This window comes from Trichosurus vulpecula, chromosome 2, assembly GCF_011100635.1.
Source record: "Trichosurus vulpecula isolate mTriVul1 chromosome 2, mTriVul1.pri, whole genome shotgun sequence".
NCBI lineage: Eukaryota > Metazoa > Chordata > Mammalia > Diprotodontia > Phalangeridae > Trichosurus > Trichosurus vulpecula.
Genome location: NC_050574.1, coordinates 71,463,320 through 71,480,211, shown reverse-complemented (window position 1 = coordinate 71,480,211; position 16,892 = coordinate 71,463,320). Strand labels below are relative to the sequence as shown.

Genomic DNA, 16,892 nt, shown 5'->3' with positions numbered 1-16,892 from the left:
TTTTTAAAAAAATTTTAACAAGGTAAGGAAAGGGGTCAAAGAGAAAGGTCTCTAGGTCAACCCCAGGAAAGAGCTGGAATCCCGAGGAGCTAGTCCAGATAAGCAAAGCCTCAAACCCATACCAGGATCTCAAGCTCCTGAGGGTTGGCTTTTCCAAAACTTTTCCCACAAAACTCATCCTTACATCTCTCCCCTCACTTGTTAGGAAAGTCAGCTGAGGATTATTATCCCCATTTTATGGAGGGGTTCAGAGAGGGAAGGTGTCTGCCCAAGGTCAAAGAGCTGGTGGCAGGGATGGATAAGATTCCAGCTTCTAGACTATGAGCCCCATGTTAGGGTATCTGCTGCCTGGTGCTACAGGGAAAAGACCATCGGCGGTGGAACTCAGGAGAACTGGGTTCAAGTCCAAGCACAAAGACTGACTAGCTGTGTGACCTCCAACAAAAACCTTCTGGAGCCACAGTTTTCATCTGCATAACTTAACTCACGGGTTTGTGGTGAGGAAAGCAAAATGTGAATTTCAAAGTGCTAATTATCTAAATATTATAATGTTATTATCGGGAAGTACCACTGGGTGGTCAATCAGCACCCCTGCATGGGAGAGGTCATGGCCACAAAGTTGTGGCTATCATTAACTTCCATCCTACTCCTCGGAATTTTTGTCTATACCTCGATCTATATATTCCAGAAGGGGAGTTCCTAGAAGGTGAGAATGAGGTTCTGTTCCCCCTGGGAAGCTCCATAGGCAAAGCACTGGGCCAGGAAGATCTGAGTTCAAATCCAGCCTCAGACACTTACTAGCTTGTGTGACCTTGGGCAAGTCACTTAACCTCTGTCTCAGTTTCTGAATTGTAAAACTGGGGATCGTAATGGCACTTTCATCCCAGGGTTATTGTGATGATCAAATGAGATAATATTTGAAAAGCGCTAAGCATAGTGCCTGGCACATAGTCAGAGCCATGTAAACGTTAGTTATTATGCTTATCGTTAAATGAGATGACATTTATAAAGCGTTCAGTACAGTACCTGGAACACAGTTGGTACTTAATAAATGTACGTTCCCCTTCCTACCTCCCCTACATATAGGAGACACTAATCAGAGCTGCTAGTTTCCTTCCCTGGAATTCTTTTAGAATCTTTTTTTTGTTTGTTTCATTTCATTTTTCAGAGGCAATTAGGGTTAAGTGACTTGCTCAGAACCACACAAGAATCTCATAGAATCCTACAGGTCCTCTGGTACAATCATGAAGAGAAGCACAAGCTTCTGGCCCTATTCCACTGGCAGGCAGGAAGACAAATGAAGTAACTCCCAGAAAATTCTGAGATAGGCTGACGAGCAAAGGTAAAGTAATTACATTTAGGTTCAAAAAATCAATTGCACAAGTACAGAATGGGGAAGCTATAGCTTGGTCCAAGGACATATGAAAAAGGTCTCAACTGCCCCGCCAGCTCAATATGGGCCAACAGTGTGATGCAGCTGCTAAAAAAAAAAAAAAAGTGATACAATCTTAGCGTGTATTAATAGAAGTCTAATATCCAGGGGAGAAAAGGAGAGAACAGTCCCATTGTCCTATCATGACAGTTGTGACATTTACTCACTATTGGAGGGTGGGCAAATCACTTAACCTAAGCTGCTGTTCTCATTTATAAGATGGAAATAGTAATATTAGCACCACCCATCTCAGAGGATGGGTGTAGGAAAGGTGTTACTCTCCATTTCCTGCACCCTGCTGCTCCAGCCAAATTAAATGACTCACGGTTCCCCAAACTTGGCCCACACTCCCCCACTGCCATGTCTTTGTTCTCCCTGTTCCTAGAAGGCTCTCTCTTCTCCTTTGAGCCCATCCAAACCCTCTCCATCCTTCTCCACAAAGCCCTCCTTTATCTTCTCAACTGAAAGTGGCCCCGACGGGGTCTCCCCTCCTTCACGGCAGGCTCACCCCTACCTGCCTCAAGGAAAACAAATCACAGAGGCAGTTGGTAATACCAGTAAAAAAAAAAACTTGGGAAGGGAAGGGAGGAGGGAAAACACAAATTATGAATGAGGAGGTGGAGGCAGCATTCCCCTGCCCCAGGCACCAGCGTGCCACCTTCTCACAGCTGGCACTAGAAGCCAATTTCCCAGTAACTAAAGGTCGGAAAGCAAGAACTATGGGATCTGCTCCCCTACCAAGTGATGGGTACCCCAGCTGGGATTGCCAGCCTCCTGCTGCCACTCCCAGGGCTCCTTACCCCTATCCGCTGGACCCACTTCCCCCTCACCCCCCCCGACACCGTCTGCCTGTCCTAGGGCCCCAGCAACTGCCCCACCTAGAGCATTCAAGACTGCACAGGAGGCTGCCTCCACCCCCTACTCCTTCCTGTTCCTTCCTCACCCCGCATCCCCCCCCCCCCCCACTTAACAGATTGCAGCAGCAAGATGGTACAAATTTATAGCTCAACTCACCAAAAATAACAAGAGATCTATCAAAGGCAGTTTGCGTGAAATTAACAGGCACCCAGACCCTCTTGTCAAACTCGGGCTCAGGCGGGCCAAGGCACCGATGCCGCTCTGTCACCTGCCCCCCTCTCCCCTACCAGCTTCCCATCCACTCTCCCCCCACAACCTCCTCCGGTTCTCCGCTCCCTGCCCACCCCTTTCCTCCTGCTATGGCTGCTTTCCATCCCATTCCTCTTCTCCCTGCCAGGCCTCCTCTCCCTCCCCTCTGGCTTTCCCTGCTCCTCCCTCCTGCCTCTCCTACCCAAGGCCTCGTCCCTGCCCGCCCTGGTCCAGATGGCTCGGCAGCAGCCTCCCCAGGAGGACCCAGAGGGCTCCCAGCCTACACCCCGGGCACGTCCCTCCTCACCCAGGCTAGGAGATGCCAAAGCTCTGCCAGGAGGGACAGTGCCTAGCTACCACCTTCCAAAGACCACTGAATGCACAAGACCTCGGCCTGCAGGCCAGTCCTATCACTCACTGGTTGGACGACAGTCAGGAAGTCACTTTTGCCCTCAGAGCCTCAGTCTCTGTAAACTGAGCCTCCTTCTCTATGAAAGGGAAGCATGTCATGGGGGGATGGGGCAGGGATTGAAACTCTAAGGTCCATCTTTCAGCTCCAATTCCTATAGTCCCTATGACCAAACTTACAGCTGCCCTTACTAGTCGTCTACTGGCCAGAGCATCAGGAGATGGAGCAGTTCCCAGGAAGCTGGCTCCAAGACAGAGGTGGTACCAAGTAAGTCTGGTCCAGTGCGCATGCACACACACACACACACTCTCAGCTATCACAAAAAAAGTGTTTCCCATGTGCCACTGACTCCCACCACCTGATGTCCAGAAAATCCTGCTCCTTTTTCTTCCCTTCCCGCCTTCCTCCCTTCCATCTCCCTCGGCAGGTAGGGCCTTGTCCCTTGCTCCCTCCTTCAGATGACAAAAGGTGAGCACCAGAGGGCTGGAGGTTAGAAAAAAGGGTCAGGGTTTCTCTCTCCTCCCACTTCCTCCCAGCTCCTGGGCCAAGCGTAGGAAACTGGAGTTGGCTCTCTGCTACCCACCCGCCTTTTCTCTCCCATCCCCACATATTCCTGATTGCAATCTGTCCGCTGCAAAATGCCAGCCCGTCTCCCTGCTGCCGATACAGCCATCCAGCTGGCCTGGCACAGAGGGGGTGGGGGAAGGAGTGAAGGAGGCCAAATGCTTGGCACAAATGGCACTGCCATGTAGGCACGGTCCTCTCCAGGCCCTGGCGGTGGCACTGGCCCCAGAGACACTCCCTGCCACGGAGAACAAACCGCGCTGAGCGCCTGCTATCCCTGCTAATTGGCACTAATCTGTCCAATGATGGTCCTAGGCAGCATAGGAGGTAGCAGAAGGGAAGGCTGCCTCCCCCTGCACCCACGGGCCTCAGTGCACTATAGCAACCAGCGTGCCCTCCTGGAGTGCAAGGCTGCCTACAGGCCCCTCTCCCATCAAGAGAGCAAAGGCAGATCCTCCCAGTGCCCGTTTGTGATGACAACCACCTGCACTTCTCCCCGGAGGCCCGCCTTCCTGGGAGACAACCTCTAAGAAATGCCATGTGGATTAGAAATGATTTGTAGTAGACATGGGGTAGGGTGATGCCAAGAGCAGGGAGGGTTATCTCCACCATGCCACAAGATACAGCCTCATGATTTTAACTATCAGAGATGACTGGCAGGTATCTTGGCAGGTATCTTGGGTCTCCTGCCCTGGCCTGGGAATCTAGTCCTGAAGCTGTACCCTCCATGTGTATGCCCCCAAAGCCACCATTCCAATCATCTTTGGCTCTCTGTTGCTGGAGCTAGGGAGGCCAGGCCAGCCGGGACTTCCAGGGCACTCCGTTCCCTCAACAGACCACCTCATCCCAGCCCCCAATGTTTCCTGGCTCTCAAAGTCACCAGGGCGACGGACCAAATCCTGCTTCCGGCTTCACAACAACCCGCCATCCCCTGGCACAGTGCCCTGGATGGCACAGTGCCTGGATGGTGCCCGCCTGTGTGGGCAGAGCCTCCCTCTCTGACCGCTCCGCAGACCGAGGGGAAAGCCAGACAGGAATATCTTCTCCTTCAAGTGGAAGGGAAACTGAGCAGGGGGACAGTTCTCCCCATCAACCTCCCCAGCCAGTTCTATGCTTCCTTCCCCAAAGCCACGTGCACCTTGCTATGTGCCCTGAAGGAGAGCAGAGAGAATAATAAAGCCACTGGATATATGGCCCCACTCTCCTTGGTTATGTTCAACAAAGAAACAAAATTCAATTTCCTCCTGAAGGCTCTAAATCTGAGGTCCCAGCCCCACCGGGTTTCCTGCTCACATGGTAAGCATCTAAAACCTGCCCAGTGTTGCTTGCCCCTGCCTCCCTGATCTGGCCCAGACCTGTTACTCGGCTAGCAGGCTTTATCGGTAGCTATGGGGCCTGCCTTCACTGAGGCCCTGACCCCATGGGTCTGGGGGAGTAGGGAGATGGGGTGGCACAGAACCTGAGAATGATAAGATAGCCCCAAACTTCCTCTATTCTGGAATGGTGACAGGCAGAGGTGAACTAGAAACCCTGGAGCTCCCTCCCAGTCCCCAGGACAGAGCAGGTGGTAATTATAATAATCCTCTTGCCCCTGAGATGCCAGATGTTTCTAAATGATTTTCACATATATGATCTCAAGCACTAGAGGTGGGATTTTCTCCCAATAGATAGGAGAGGAAAGTAAAGCTCATATAGGCCCTAGGCTTTGGAAGGGACCACAAAGGCCATTTGTCCAACCCTTCCCACCCCACCCCCGATTATTTTACAGAGGAAGAAACATGCCCAGAAAGGGATGGGAATTGCCAGAGGTCACGTGAACAGAATTGAGGGCTGGAACCAGGTCTCCTGGCTCCCAGTTCTCAGGCTCTCTCCACCAGGGTAAGGGACAGAGAAGAGAAAAGAAGGCAGCACCCGGCCCACCTGGACCTGGGAATCCTGGATGGGGAGGAGGGAAGAGCGCCGGAACACAAAGGCTTGGGGCAGGGGGTACTAGGGTCTTGGGCTGGCGAGAGACACAGAGAAGAACATGCCCTGCACACCAATCACTGGGCCTCTCATCCCTCCACTTTCTGCTGATCCCTTGTAAAAGGCTTAGTCAAGGCTGCCTCAGGACCGGGGACAATTCACAGGAGCAGAGAGGCCTGGAGAAAGAAAGGAAGGGGAGGGGAGGAGAGGGGGTGCCCACAGCAAAACCCTGACTCAGCAGCCCAGAGGGAGCTGCTGCTATGAGCCCTCTTCACTGAGAGAGCAGGACGCCTGGGTCCCCACTCAGATGAGGGCCTCTGCCTGAGGGGTACAGTAGGCCCAGAGCTTTCCTAGAGGTTTAGAAATAGGGGTGATGCTCTGGGCTTTGGGAGGTCCTGGGCACCTCCCATGGGCCCTCATGTCTATGTGGGTATGCTTAGCTCACCCCCTCCTCTTTCCTGTCAGACGGTCTCTGATGGCAGCCCAGAGACAGGTGCATGGGGCGAGTCGGGTCTGGGGTGGCACAATATGACTGACTCCCTCAGGCCCTGGGCCCTCACCATCCAAGGGGTCTTTTCTCAGATCCAGCTGAGAAGTTTGGAAAGCTTGGAATAAAGAAGAGTCAGCATCAACCTCTGGTGACAGGGAGTAGGGATGTTGTGGGGGGCCAGAGATGCTGGTGCCAGTCAGCAAAAAGCAGAGAGGGGACTCCCCCTAGCCCCAACCCCAGCCCCCACCCTGCCCAGAACTACAGGCCTGATGACATGGGACTGAGAGGAATCAGGAATGAAAAGGGAAAGGCCTGGACTCAGCTCCATGCAGTCTCACCCAAGGGCACCAGGACCCAGGATCCTAGCTCCTTCCAAGCTCTGCGTGCCCCATCTCTGCTACCCTGGTCTCTGTTCCCTCTCTCTCTCTCTCTCTCTCTCTCTCTCTCTCTCTCTCTCTCTCTCTCTCTCTCTCTCTCTCTCTCTCCCTCTCTCTCTCTCTCTCTCTCCCTCCCTCTCCTTTTTCTTTCTCTTTTTTCTCTTTCTCTCTCTATATCCTCTCTCTACCTCCTCTCTCTCCCTCTCTTTTTCTTTCTCTTCATCTCTCTCTGTCGGTCTCTCTCTCCCTCCCTCCCTCTCCTTTTTCTTTCTTTTTTTTCTCTCTTTCCTCTCTCTGTCGCCTCTCTTTCTTTCTCTTCCTCTCTCTCTATCTCCTCTCTCTCCCTCTTTTTCTTTCTCTTCCTCTCTGTCTGTCTCTCTCTCCCTCCCTCCCTCTCCTTTTCTTTCTTTTTTTCTCACTCTCTTTCCTTTCTCTATCTCCTCTCTCTTTTTCTTTCTCTTCCTCTCTCTCTCCTTCTCCTTCTTCTCCTTCTCCACCCCCCTCTCTCCCCCCACCCCCACCCCAGACTTCCTTCATTTCTCTCCACTTTCTCTTCTCTCCTTTTCCATCTGTGTGCCTCACCCTCTCCTCCCCATTTGTCCTGGAGCCTCCTCCTTCACTAACCAGGCTTCAGGCTCCCCTGCTTTCTCTTTCCTATGGCTCAATCCCTCGGCCATCCCTTCTCTCCCTCTGCCTCAGTCTCCCTTTTCTCTCACCAGATCTATGCCTAAGTCTCACCTCCTCCTCCTTTTTGTGTCCCAGTACCCTCCTGATCCTCACTCTGCCTCGGTCTCCCCCCTCCTCTCTCTGCCTCAGTCTCCCTCCCCTCCTCCACACCCTAGTCTGCCCCATTCTTCTCTCCATGTACCCTCGTCTCCATTTTACCTGTCTTAGTCTCCCCCAACTCTTCTCTCTGAGCCCCAGCCCCTCTTCACATATGCTTTTCTCTACCTGCCTCAGTTTCTCTCTAACCCCTTCTCTGTGCCTCAATCTTTCTTGAACCATCCTTTCCCAGGCAGTAGTTAACAAGGTTACCAACCAGTCCACAGGGCTACTAGCCACAAAGGCCCTGGGGAGGGTCCTTCTGACATCAAGAGCCCCTATACCAGAGGCCTGCACACACGCCAGCCCCACTCCCTTGGCCAGACCCTGGAGCTCCCGTCTCCAGGGGTTAGAAGCAAACTCACCATATCTTATCTCAGGTGGGAAGAGGTCATTGCTGCCACCTGCATGTAGGTCAGCCTCCCCTGGCGGGCTCCCTGGCACCAGGGCATTGGAGAGGGTCTGGCTGTGGGGCGGGGCGGGAGCAGTGGCTGGAGGCCCCGGGGGCACAGCCTCCTCCCCTTGGCAGCTGCAGCCCGGCTGGGAAATGCCACAGGCCCGGCCTGCGGCCCGCCCACACTCCTGGCCCCAGCGGCACAGCACCCCACAGGTGAACTGGCTCGAATTGTTATTATTGATAAGCAAAACCTCCACAAAGCGGAACTCCAGGGCCGAGGGTGCCAGCAAGCGGGGGGCCTCCCAGGGCTCCGCCGTCAGGCAGAGCTGCACAAAGTTCTTGTCAAAATGAAGAAAGGTATAGGGGTTGGAGCCTTGGCACAGCTCCAGGCCACCCCCCACCTCTTCCTCCTCCTGCCGTAGTCCGGCCTGGGCTGCCGCCGCTGCCGTCGCCTGCTCCTGCTCCTGCTCCTGCTCTGGCTCTGGCTCCTGTTCTGGCTCCTGCTCCGGTGCCTGGCGGAGGCAGGTGAAGTTGGCCAGGTAGTGATCCAAGGGCAGCAGCCTGGGCGAGAAGTGGGCACACACCTGGTCCTGGCGGTTGAAACGCAAGTAGAGAGAGTACTTGGTGGGGTCTGGGTTCTCCAGGGTCCAGGAGCAGCCCGAGGCGATGGTGGGAAAGAGGTCCTGAAGGGAGAAGGCCCCGTAGAGGACTCCCGAGGCCAAGGCCGAGCAGGCGCTGGGGGCAGGGTCAAAGGCTGCGGTGAGGCGCAGGGACAGAATCGCAGACAATAAGAGGGGACAGGCCGGGGTCATCCTATGTCACTTGCCCTGCAAGAGATGGGAGGTCAGTGGGTCAGCAACATGTCCAACACCAGATGTCTCCTGTCCCACTCCCACTCTCTCCTACATGCCCACACACACACACACACACTCATATACACACACATATACACATACACGCAAACACACATATACACACACATACATACATACACACCCCTCTCTCCATCTAGTGCAGTCTCCTTATTACAGACCTATCTCCTCTGCCTCTAACCACCCAGCCTTTTCAGCATCAACATGGGCAGAAGCCTTCCCCTTGAGATGCCTCAACTCTCTGGTTGGCAAGTCCCTAGCCCAAGACACCATTTCAGAGCTGGCCTCAGACATGCCCACTCGACTCCTGGCTCAGCTCACTCTTTGGATTCCTCCCCCTTCCCCCCATTCCAGTTCCCCTCTATATGCTTTATACCCCACCCCCATCATAATGTAAGCCCCTTGAGGGTAGAAACTATCTGGTTTGTTCTATTTGAATCCCCAGCCTTAGCACAGTGCTGAGTACACAGTAAGCACTCAATGAATGTTTTATCCATCTAGCTGCCGAAATAATCTTTCTCAAACACAGAAGAGGTAACATCACTCTTCTGCTCAAAAATCCTCAGGGGCTCCTTATTACCTCCTGTATAAAGTTCAAATTCCAGTGTCTGATGTTCGTTGTACTACTTCTTGTCATGCACTATACATTCCAAGGACAGGGAACCTGTGGCCTTGAGGCCACATGTGGCCCTGTAGGTCCTCAAGTGTGGACAAACTTCTAGGTCTTTAAGTGCTGCCCTGAATCCAAACCTCTAGGTCCTCAAGGGCGGCCCTTTGGCAGAACCCAAACCTCTAGGTCCTCAAGGGCAGCTCTCTGGCTGAATCCTAACCTCTAGGTCCTCAAGGGCGGCCCTTTGGCTGAACCCAAACCTCTAGGTCCTCAAGGGCAGCCTGGAGGCTGCAGATTTCCCACTACTATTCTAGACAAACCAGATTCCTCACTGGCCTTTACTCCTGTGGTTCCCTGGAGTACATGGAGCAGAGAATCCTTCAGTTTACATCAACAAGCATTTATGAATCGCCTTGCTTTAGCACTTCAGAATTGAATGACTGTAGGTAAGTCACTTTCGCTTTCAAACCTCGCTTTCTCACTTTCCACATCTGTCCATAAGGGTAATAATACTTATACTGTCTACCTCACAGGCTTGTTGGGAGGAAAGCAGTGTATAAAAATCTCGTTATTAGGGAGGCAGTCACAGGATCTGAGTTGGAATCCTGGCTCTGCCCCCTTTGCTCCCTGGAATGTTAAGTGAAGGCAAATCACTTAACCCCTGCCTTCATTTTTTCCTCATCTCTAAAATATGAGGGATGGAGGGTGGGCTGACCTTCCTGGTCCTCAGTTTCTTTATCTGTAGAACGAAAGGGTTAGACCACATGGCTGGAAAGTTCCCTTCCAGCTTCCTTTCTATGATCCTCAGAGCCAATGACCATCCCTACTGTACAGAGTCAGAAACTGAGGAGGCAGAGAGGAGAAGGCATCTGGCCTTAGTCACCCAGCCAGACTCAACAACCACCAAGGTTCTTTCTAGCTCGAAATCTATGGTCCCAACTACTACTATGTGCCAGGCACAGTTCTAGGAGCTACAGATATAAAGACCAAAAAAATGATTCTTGTCTTCAGGGGGCTTCTAGTTGGATGGCACAGTGGACAGTGTGCCAGATCTGGAGTCAGAAAGATCTGAGGAGTTCAAATATGGCTTCAGATACTGACTAGCTGTATGACCCTAGGTAAGTCACTTAACCTGTTTGCCTCAGTTTCCTCATCTGTAAAATGGGGATAATAATAGCACCCACCTCCCAGCATTGTTGAGAGGACCACATGAGATAATTGTAAGGAGCTCAGCACAATACCTAGTGCACAGTAGGCACTAATAATATATATTTATGCAATTGGATTGATGTGAAGACCAAAGAAGATATTTGCAAAGCACTTATCACAGTGCCTGGTACCCCTTAGGCATTTAATCAATGTTTTTTGAATTGTCTGAAAACCAAAAAAGATATTTGTAAAGCACTTAGTACAGTGCCTGGTACACAGGAGGCACTTAATAAATGCTTGTTGGATTAGATTGTTATGAGAACCAAAGAAGATATTTGTAAAGCACTTAGCACGATGCCTGGTACACAGTAGACACTTAATAAATGTTTATTGCGTTGGATTGTTGTGAAGACCAAATGAGATATTTGTAAAGTACTTAGTGCAGTGCCTGGTACACAGGAGGCACTTAATAAATGCTTATTGGATTAGATTGTTGTGAGAACCAAAGAAGATATTTGTAAAGCACTTAGCACGATGCCTGGTACACAGTAGACACTTAATAAATGTTTATTGCGTTGGATTGTGAAGACCAAATGAGATATTTGTAAAGTACTTAGTGCAGTGCCTGGTACACAGGAGGCACTTAATAAATGCTTATTGGATTAGATTGTTGTGAGAACCAAAGAAGATATTTGTAAAGCACTTAGCACAATGCCTGGTACACAGTAGACACTTAATAAATGTTTATTGGGTTGGATTGTTGTGAAGACCAAAGAAGATATTTGTAAAGCACTTAGCACAATGCCTGGTACACAATAGGCACTTAATAAGTGTTTATTGGGTTGGACTGTTGTGAAGACCAAAAAAGATATTTGCAAAGCACTTAGCACAATGCTTGGTACACAGCAGACACTTAAATGTTTATTGGGTTGGACTGTTGTGAAGACCAAAGAAGATATTTGTAAAGCACTTAGCACAATGCCTGGTACACAATAGGCACTTAATAAATGTTTATTGGGTTGGATTGTTGTGAAGACCAAAGAAGATATTTGTAAACACTTAGCATAGTAGCTGACACATGATATGTGTTATATAAATGTCAGCATTATTATTATTAGTGGTAGAAAACAACCTGTAAGCAGGTAAGTAAATAAAATAGACTCCAGGCTCAGATGGACTCATTCTCATGCCTCTAGCCAAGCTAATTATATATGTATGTGTATCTATACACACACATATATGTATGTACATAAATACACACGTATACACACGTGTGTATGTATACATATACATACACCCTATATATAAACACATGTGTGTGTGTCTATGCACACACACACATATATGTGCCTGCCCATGTGACGCACTTCTCAGCAGGTTACCACAGAGGGTTCCTTGACTTGTCCTCACATTAAGAGGAGACCCATGCGGCACACGGCCTGCCCACCAATCAGCCCTCACTCTCATCATGCGACCAGCCCATTTCCTTTTTCTACTCCTAACTTTCTTTGACGTCCTCTTTCATCTCTTTCCCTCCCCATCCCCAAAAGGCCGCTCGGCTGACGCCTTCTCTGGGGAGCTTTTCTCTTTGATCCTTCTCCCTGGGCCTGTCCGTAGCACTCTGCTTGGACCTTTCAGGTCCTCTTATCAGGGAATATCTAGTCATCACAGCTGTGGTCTCATTTCACCACCACACCGTGAGTACCATGAAGGCAGGGACGATGTCTTACTTAACCCCGAACCTCTCCTGAGGCGAGGCGCGGCATTCTGTACGTGGCCCTGTGACTTTATGAAATGTTGGTGAAATAGAATCTTCCCCCTGCCATTGAACTCCTAATGGTTCCTTACTGCAGGTGGCAAGCAGGTACAAGAGGCAGACTGCTGGGCCTGAAGGCAGGAGAATTCAAATCTAGTCTTACACACTATGCGGCCCTGGGGCAAATCACTTAACCTCTGCATGCCTCAGTTTCCTCATCTGTAAAGTGGGGATCAGAAAAGCCACCTATCTCAGAAAAATAACCCATATAAAGCACTTTGCAAACCTTACATAAATTTTAGATGTTATGTTTCTATCACATTCATTATCTTATTAGAGACTCACGATAACCCAGAAGGTAGGTAGAGTCCCCATTTTACAGATAAAGGAAATAAGGAGTCTCAAAGAATTCGATTTGCTAGAAGGCATACAAATTAGGATTCAAACCCAAATTTCTCCTCACTCCAAAACCAGCATTTTCCCTGCAAAATCACAAGGCTATTTCCCCTGCCCCCATCCTTCTCTGGCCTAGAAACAGCCTCTGTCCATCCCTGAATCCCCATCCTGCCAGGCCCCATATGGATCTTTCCTCCCCCAGGAAGCTGTTCCTGACATCGCCAACCTTCACTGGTCGCCCCTTCAACTCCCCAAATGATTCCTACGGCATTTGTAGCCCGCACCACACAATTTACCACTTAATTATAGACTGTCTTGTACTATTCCATAATTGCTTTATGCATGTGAGTCTTCTCTCTCCAAATAGATTGTGGACCAGGGACCATGTCCTAATGCCTCTCTAGCCCTGAGGCATTGAGAACCCAGTTGCTCGCATAGTAGGTGCTCAAGTATCCATCAGTCGATTGATTACAGCCGACCCCTCACGAGGGCAGGAGCTGATAATCAAAAACAGACACTCTCGCGCTGGTACCCACAACCACATCCAAATGGAAAAAGAACAGAAAAATTGAAGCTGGGTGTGAGTGAACAGTGGTTTTAGAAGGCCCGGGACCAGGAGGAAAGAAGGCACTCAGCTCACCTCTGGTCAATCCAGGCCAGGCCAGTGCCAAGGCCATGACAAAATTCCAAGGTGGCTCCCCTATCTGTGTCCCATAGCTGTGAAATAGGAGACCTGGGCTCAGGGAGAGGCCAGGGGACCCTTCTACTGAAGTCTGGGCTGAGTGACTGAGGATGGGTGCCTTCCTGTATCTGGGCCTCAGGTTCTGACTCTGAGCAAACAGGCTAATCACAGGCTCTCTGGAGTATAGATTTAAAGCTGGAAGGGTCTTCAGAGGCCAAATCCAACCCTCTTGGTTTACAGATGAGGTAAATAAGGTTGGAAGAGACTAAGCCATTTGTCCAAGGCCAAGCATCAAGAGGCACAGCTTGAACCCAAGCCACAGAATCACAGAATTTCTGATTTGGACAAGACTTCAGCAGCATCTGAAAAGAATAGCCATTCTAACATACCAGACTGGTGGTTGCCCAGCCTCTGCCTGAAGACCTCCAAGTAGGGGAAGCCACCACCTCTTGAGATTCAACTATTCCCAAGCTTTGGCTCCACCAGCCATCCAGGGTTACTGAGATTGGTTAGAGCCCAGGAAATTTAGCCGTGAGCTCTATAGACTGCCAGGGCCAGTTTAAGCACGCCCCTGCAACCCATAGCGGGCAACACCTTGAACCTGTAAGGCACCCCCCCAAAGCAAGGAAAAACATCTTAAGAGGCAATGTCATAGTTTGGTGCAAAGAGAGAGCAGGAAACTCGGGAGGAAGGGGGCAGGAGACCTAGCTTTTTACTGGCCCGGATGCTTACTGACCATGTGGTTTCCCTTCCCTGGGTCCCAACTTCTCCATCAGTGACATGAGCAGGGTTGGACTTGATGATTTTTAAAGTTCTATCCAGCTCTACAGGTCTACAACGATTTGTATCTTCACCCCCCAACTCTGCCCACAGCCCCGGCACATAAGCTTGTGTCTAGGGGGTTTAACTCTAAGCCACGCTCATTAATAAATGAATCTATGTTTGGCTACTCAGTAGGTCTGGATTTCTCAAGCCTCCCATTTGCAGCTTGGCTAAAGAGTGAAGGCAGATGTGCTCACACCTTGGATCCCTGCAGGATACCAGCCTTAAGCAAACTGACAATTAGCTTCGGAAATTGAAGTGTAAACAGAAGGGTGGTTGAGGTACTAGCTAATTGTTCTTCTCCCCAGAGTTTCTGCCAGAGATCCCCCTCCTTCCATATGTTTGGTTCAGGCTGATCAGAGTGCCAAGGCCCACAGCCACTAGGCCAGCATGGGGGTCAAAGAAAGGTGCCCTCTGTCCTCAAGTCTCCCCCAAGTTCACAGGCTGGATCTTTACCTCCCAACCCCCAAATACAACTCCCATCCTCTCTGCCATCCTCTTAGTCCCACACTGCACCCAAGCCCCCAATCTCCCATGCTATATTCCATTGGTCAGACAACCTCCCAAATCCATTTAGAATATATCCTGCACCCCTAGATATTCCCAATCCCACAAACTATACCCTAACCCCCACACTCTGAACCTCTGCCTCCAAATTATGCTCTAAGTCTCACCAATCATCGCCCCAAAACCCATTTACTACATTAGATGGGGGCAGATTCAGAGGTCCTTTCTGAGAATTCATTCTTGCTGTTTTGCCCACAGAATATACCCTACCCTGGACCCAAAGCCAATTCTAACCTCACAGACTATAGCCCTAAACCTGTCACCCACATACTGCCCCTCCTGGATTCTGACTGGTCATCCTAAAACCCCAGATCCAGTCTGATCTCCAGATCCAACCTCCAATCCTGTGGAAAGGCAAACTCAAACCCCACCCTACCCCACCCCCTGCCCCGAGCCCCAGGCACACACAACACCCTTCCTGCCCAGCCATCTCACCAACTTGTGCCCTTGGCCAGCAGGAAACCTGGATGAGAGGGTGCGGACTCTGTGAACCCCCATCCACACTTCTGGGCATTTGGCCCATGCCACTCAACCTTCTTAGGGGAAGAGAGTAAGGTTAGGGTCCCCAGACATCCATGTTGTCTCAATGTGTTTCATTTGGAGGTGGGACTGAGTTGGCCTCAGTCACAGGCAAGGGGCCTGGACTTGCTCCCTTGCCCCCAGAGAGAGGGCCCTGAGCTTCTTCAGGCCCAGCCCAGTCCAGCCCTCCCCAGGTGTCAGGCTTACAGTCGGGCATTGGGTAAATAGCAGATGAGTGACGTCCAATCCCCCCACTGCCCCCAATTATTTTTAAGCAGGTTGCAAAATTCAGGCTGCGGCTTCTAGGCTCAGCAGAGGAAAAGAGACACAGAGAAGGGGGTGGGAGGGAAGGGAGGGAAGAAGGAAAGGAGAGAGGAAGGGAGGGAGGAATGGGGGAGGCAGCATTATGACAGACTTTCTCCTCCCCCCCTACTGAGAACAGGGTGCCGGAGAACCTCCCCCCATCCCACATCTCCTGTCCCCCTCCCCGATTCCCACATGTATACGCCTGTGTACACGGGTGTCTACAGACACACATATCGTTATCCGCACACAGGCTCACTCCAGGGTTTCTGGGGGATGCCGAGTAGAAATCGAGCAGGCAGAGGAGGTTTGGGGCCCCGAGTAAGATTCATTCCTTCCTTCCATGTGTTCCTATGGGAGGCAGGCAGGCAGCCGGAGCAGAGCTAGGGAGGGCACAGGCCAATGATGGATAATTGATCAGCCCTGCAAACTCTCATTAACCATGCCTTTTCTTGTGGGCCGCAGGAGGTTCCCAGCTAGCTCATCAGGCAACCCCCATAGCCAGCCAGTCAACCCACTCCGGGGTGGGGAGGGGAGAGGGAGAGGCATCTCCATTCCCAACCTGGGCCCCCGAGTCTGCATTCCCCCTTCCTCCCTCCTTAAATAGGAGACTACCAGAACAAAGTGCTGCTTCTGTATCTCCCAGGTCTTTAAAGCCTGGGGGCAGAAAAGGCCTAGGTCTGATCCTATTCATACTTCTGCTCTGGGCAAACAGGTGAGCCCAAATCTGTTCCAGGGCCCATACTCCTGTGTAAGTTCTTTCTGGAGTCTGGCCTCAATCCCTCCTACTATAGCATAAGGCAGGGGTGAGGAACCTGCAGCCTCAAGGCCACATGTGGCCCTCTAAGTCCTCGACTGTGGCCCTTTGACGGAATCTAAACTTCACAGAACAAATCCCCTTCATTAAAAGGATTTGTTCTGTAAAACTTGGACCCAATCAAAAGGCCACACCCAAGGGCCTAGAGGGCTACACGAGGCCTCCAGGCCGAAGGATCCCCATCCCCGGCATAAGCCCATTTTCTCTCACTGACTCCTTGCTAGGAACAGAGGATGGCCCTCAGTTGGATCGATCAACAAGGATTTATTAAGCAATCACCGTTTACCACACACTGCTCTAAGGCTGAGGATACAAAGAAAAAGCCAAAATAGTCCCTGCCCTCAGGTAGCTTATACTCTAAGGAGAGAGATAACATGTACACATATATGAAGAGGTAAGACAGAAGACAGACACAATGTAACCTGAGGGGGAAAGGCCTTCTGTACAGAGTGTGGCATGCACCGAGTCTAGAGGGAGAACATTCCAGGCCCGGAGGCACGAAGATGGGAAAGTGAATGGCCTTTGTATACGGAGCCAAAGGTAGGCCACAGAGTGAACTGAGGGGAGTGACGGAATAAGCATCTCTGTGGTGTCCACTATCTGCCAGACACCACACCAAGAATCTTACAAACATATTATCTCCTCTGATCCTCGTAACAATTCTGCTACTATTCCCACTTTACGGTTGAGGAAACTGAGGCAAACAGGGCCCAGGGTCACACAGCTAGTAAGTACATGAGGCAGGATTTGAATCCTGCATGCACTGCATATGTTAGCTGCCTAGTGTATGAAAGGATCAGATTTCAAAGGGCTTCCAATGCTTAAAAGAGTAATTT

The 16,892-nt window shown here is 50.8% G+C and overlaps 1 protein-coding gene across 3 annotated transcripts in view; it reads right to left on the bottom strand.

Moving 5' to 3' along the window:
* Window positions 1–8,384, bottom strand: part of ADGRB2 (adhesion G protein-coupled receptor B2) — a 52,965-nt gene extending 44,581 nt beyond the window's left edge. For all 3 annotated transcript variants that reach the window (XM_036744653.1, XM_036744654.1, XM_036744655.1), the window contains exon 1: window positions 7,532–8,384. In XM_036744653.1, the coding sequence (XP_036600548.1) occupies window positions 7,532–8,375 (844 nt within the window). In that variant the 5' untranslated portion in view covers window positions 8,376–8,384. The remainder of the gene's footprint in view (window positions 1–7,531) is intronic.
* Between the last annotated feature and the right edge of the window lie 8,508 nt (window positions 8,385–16,892).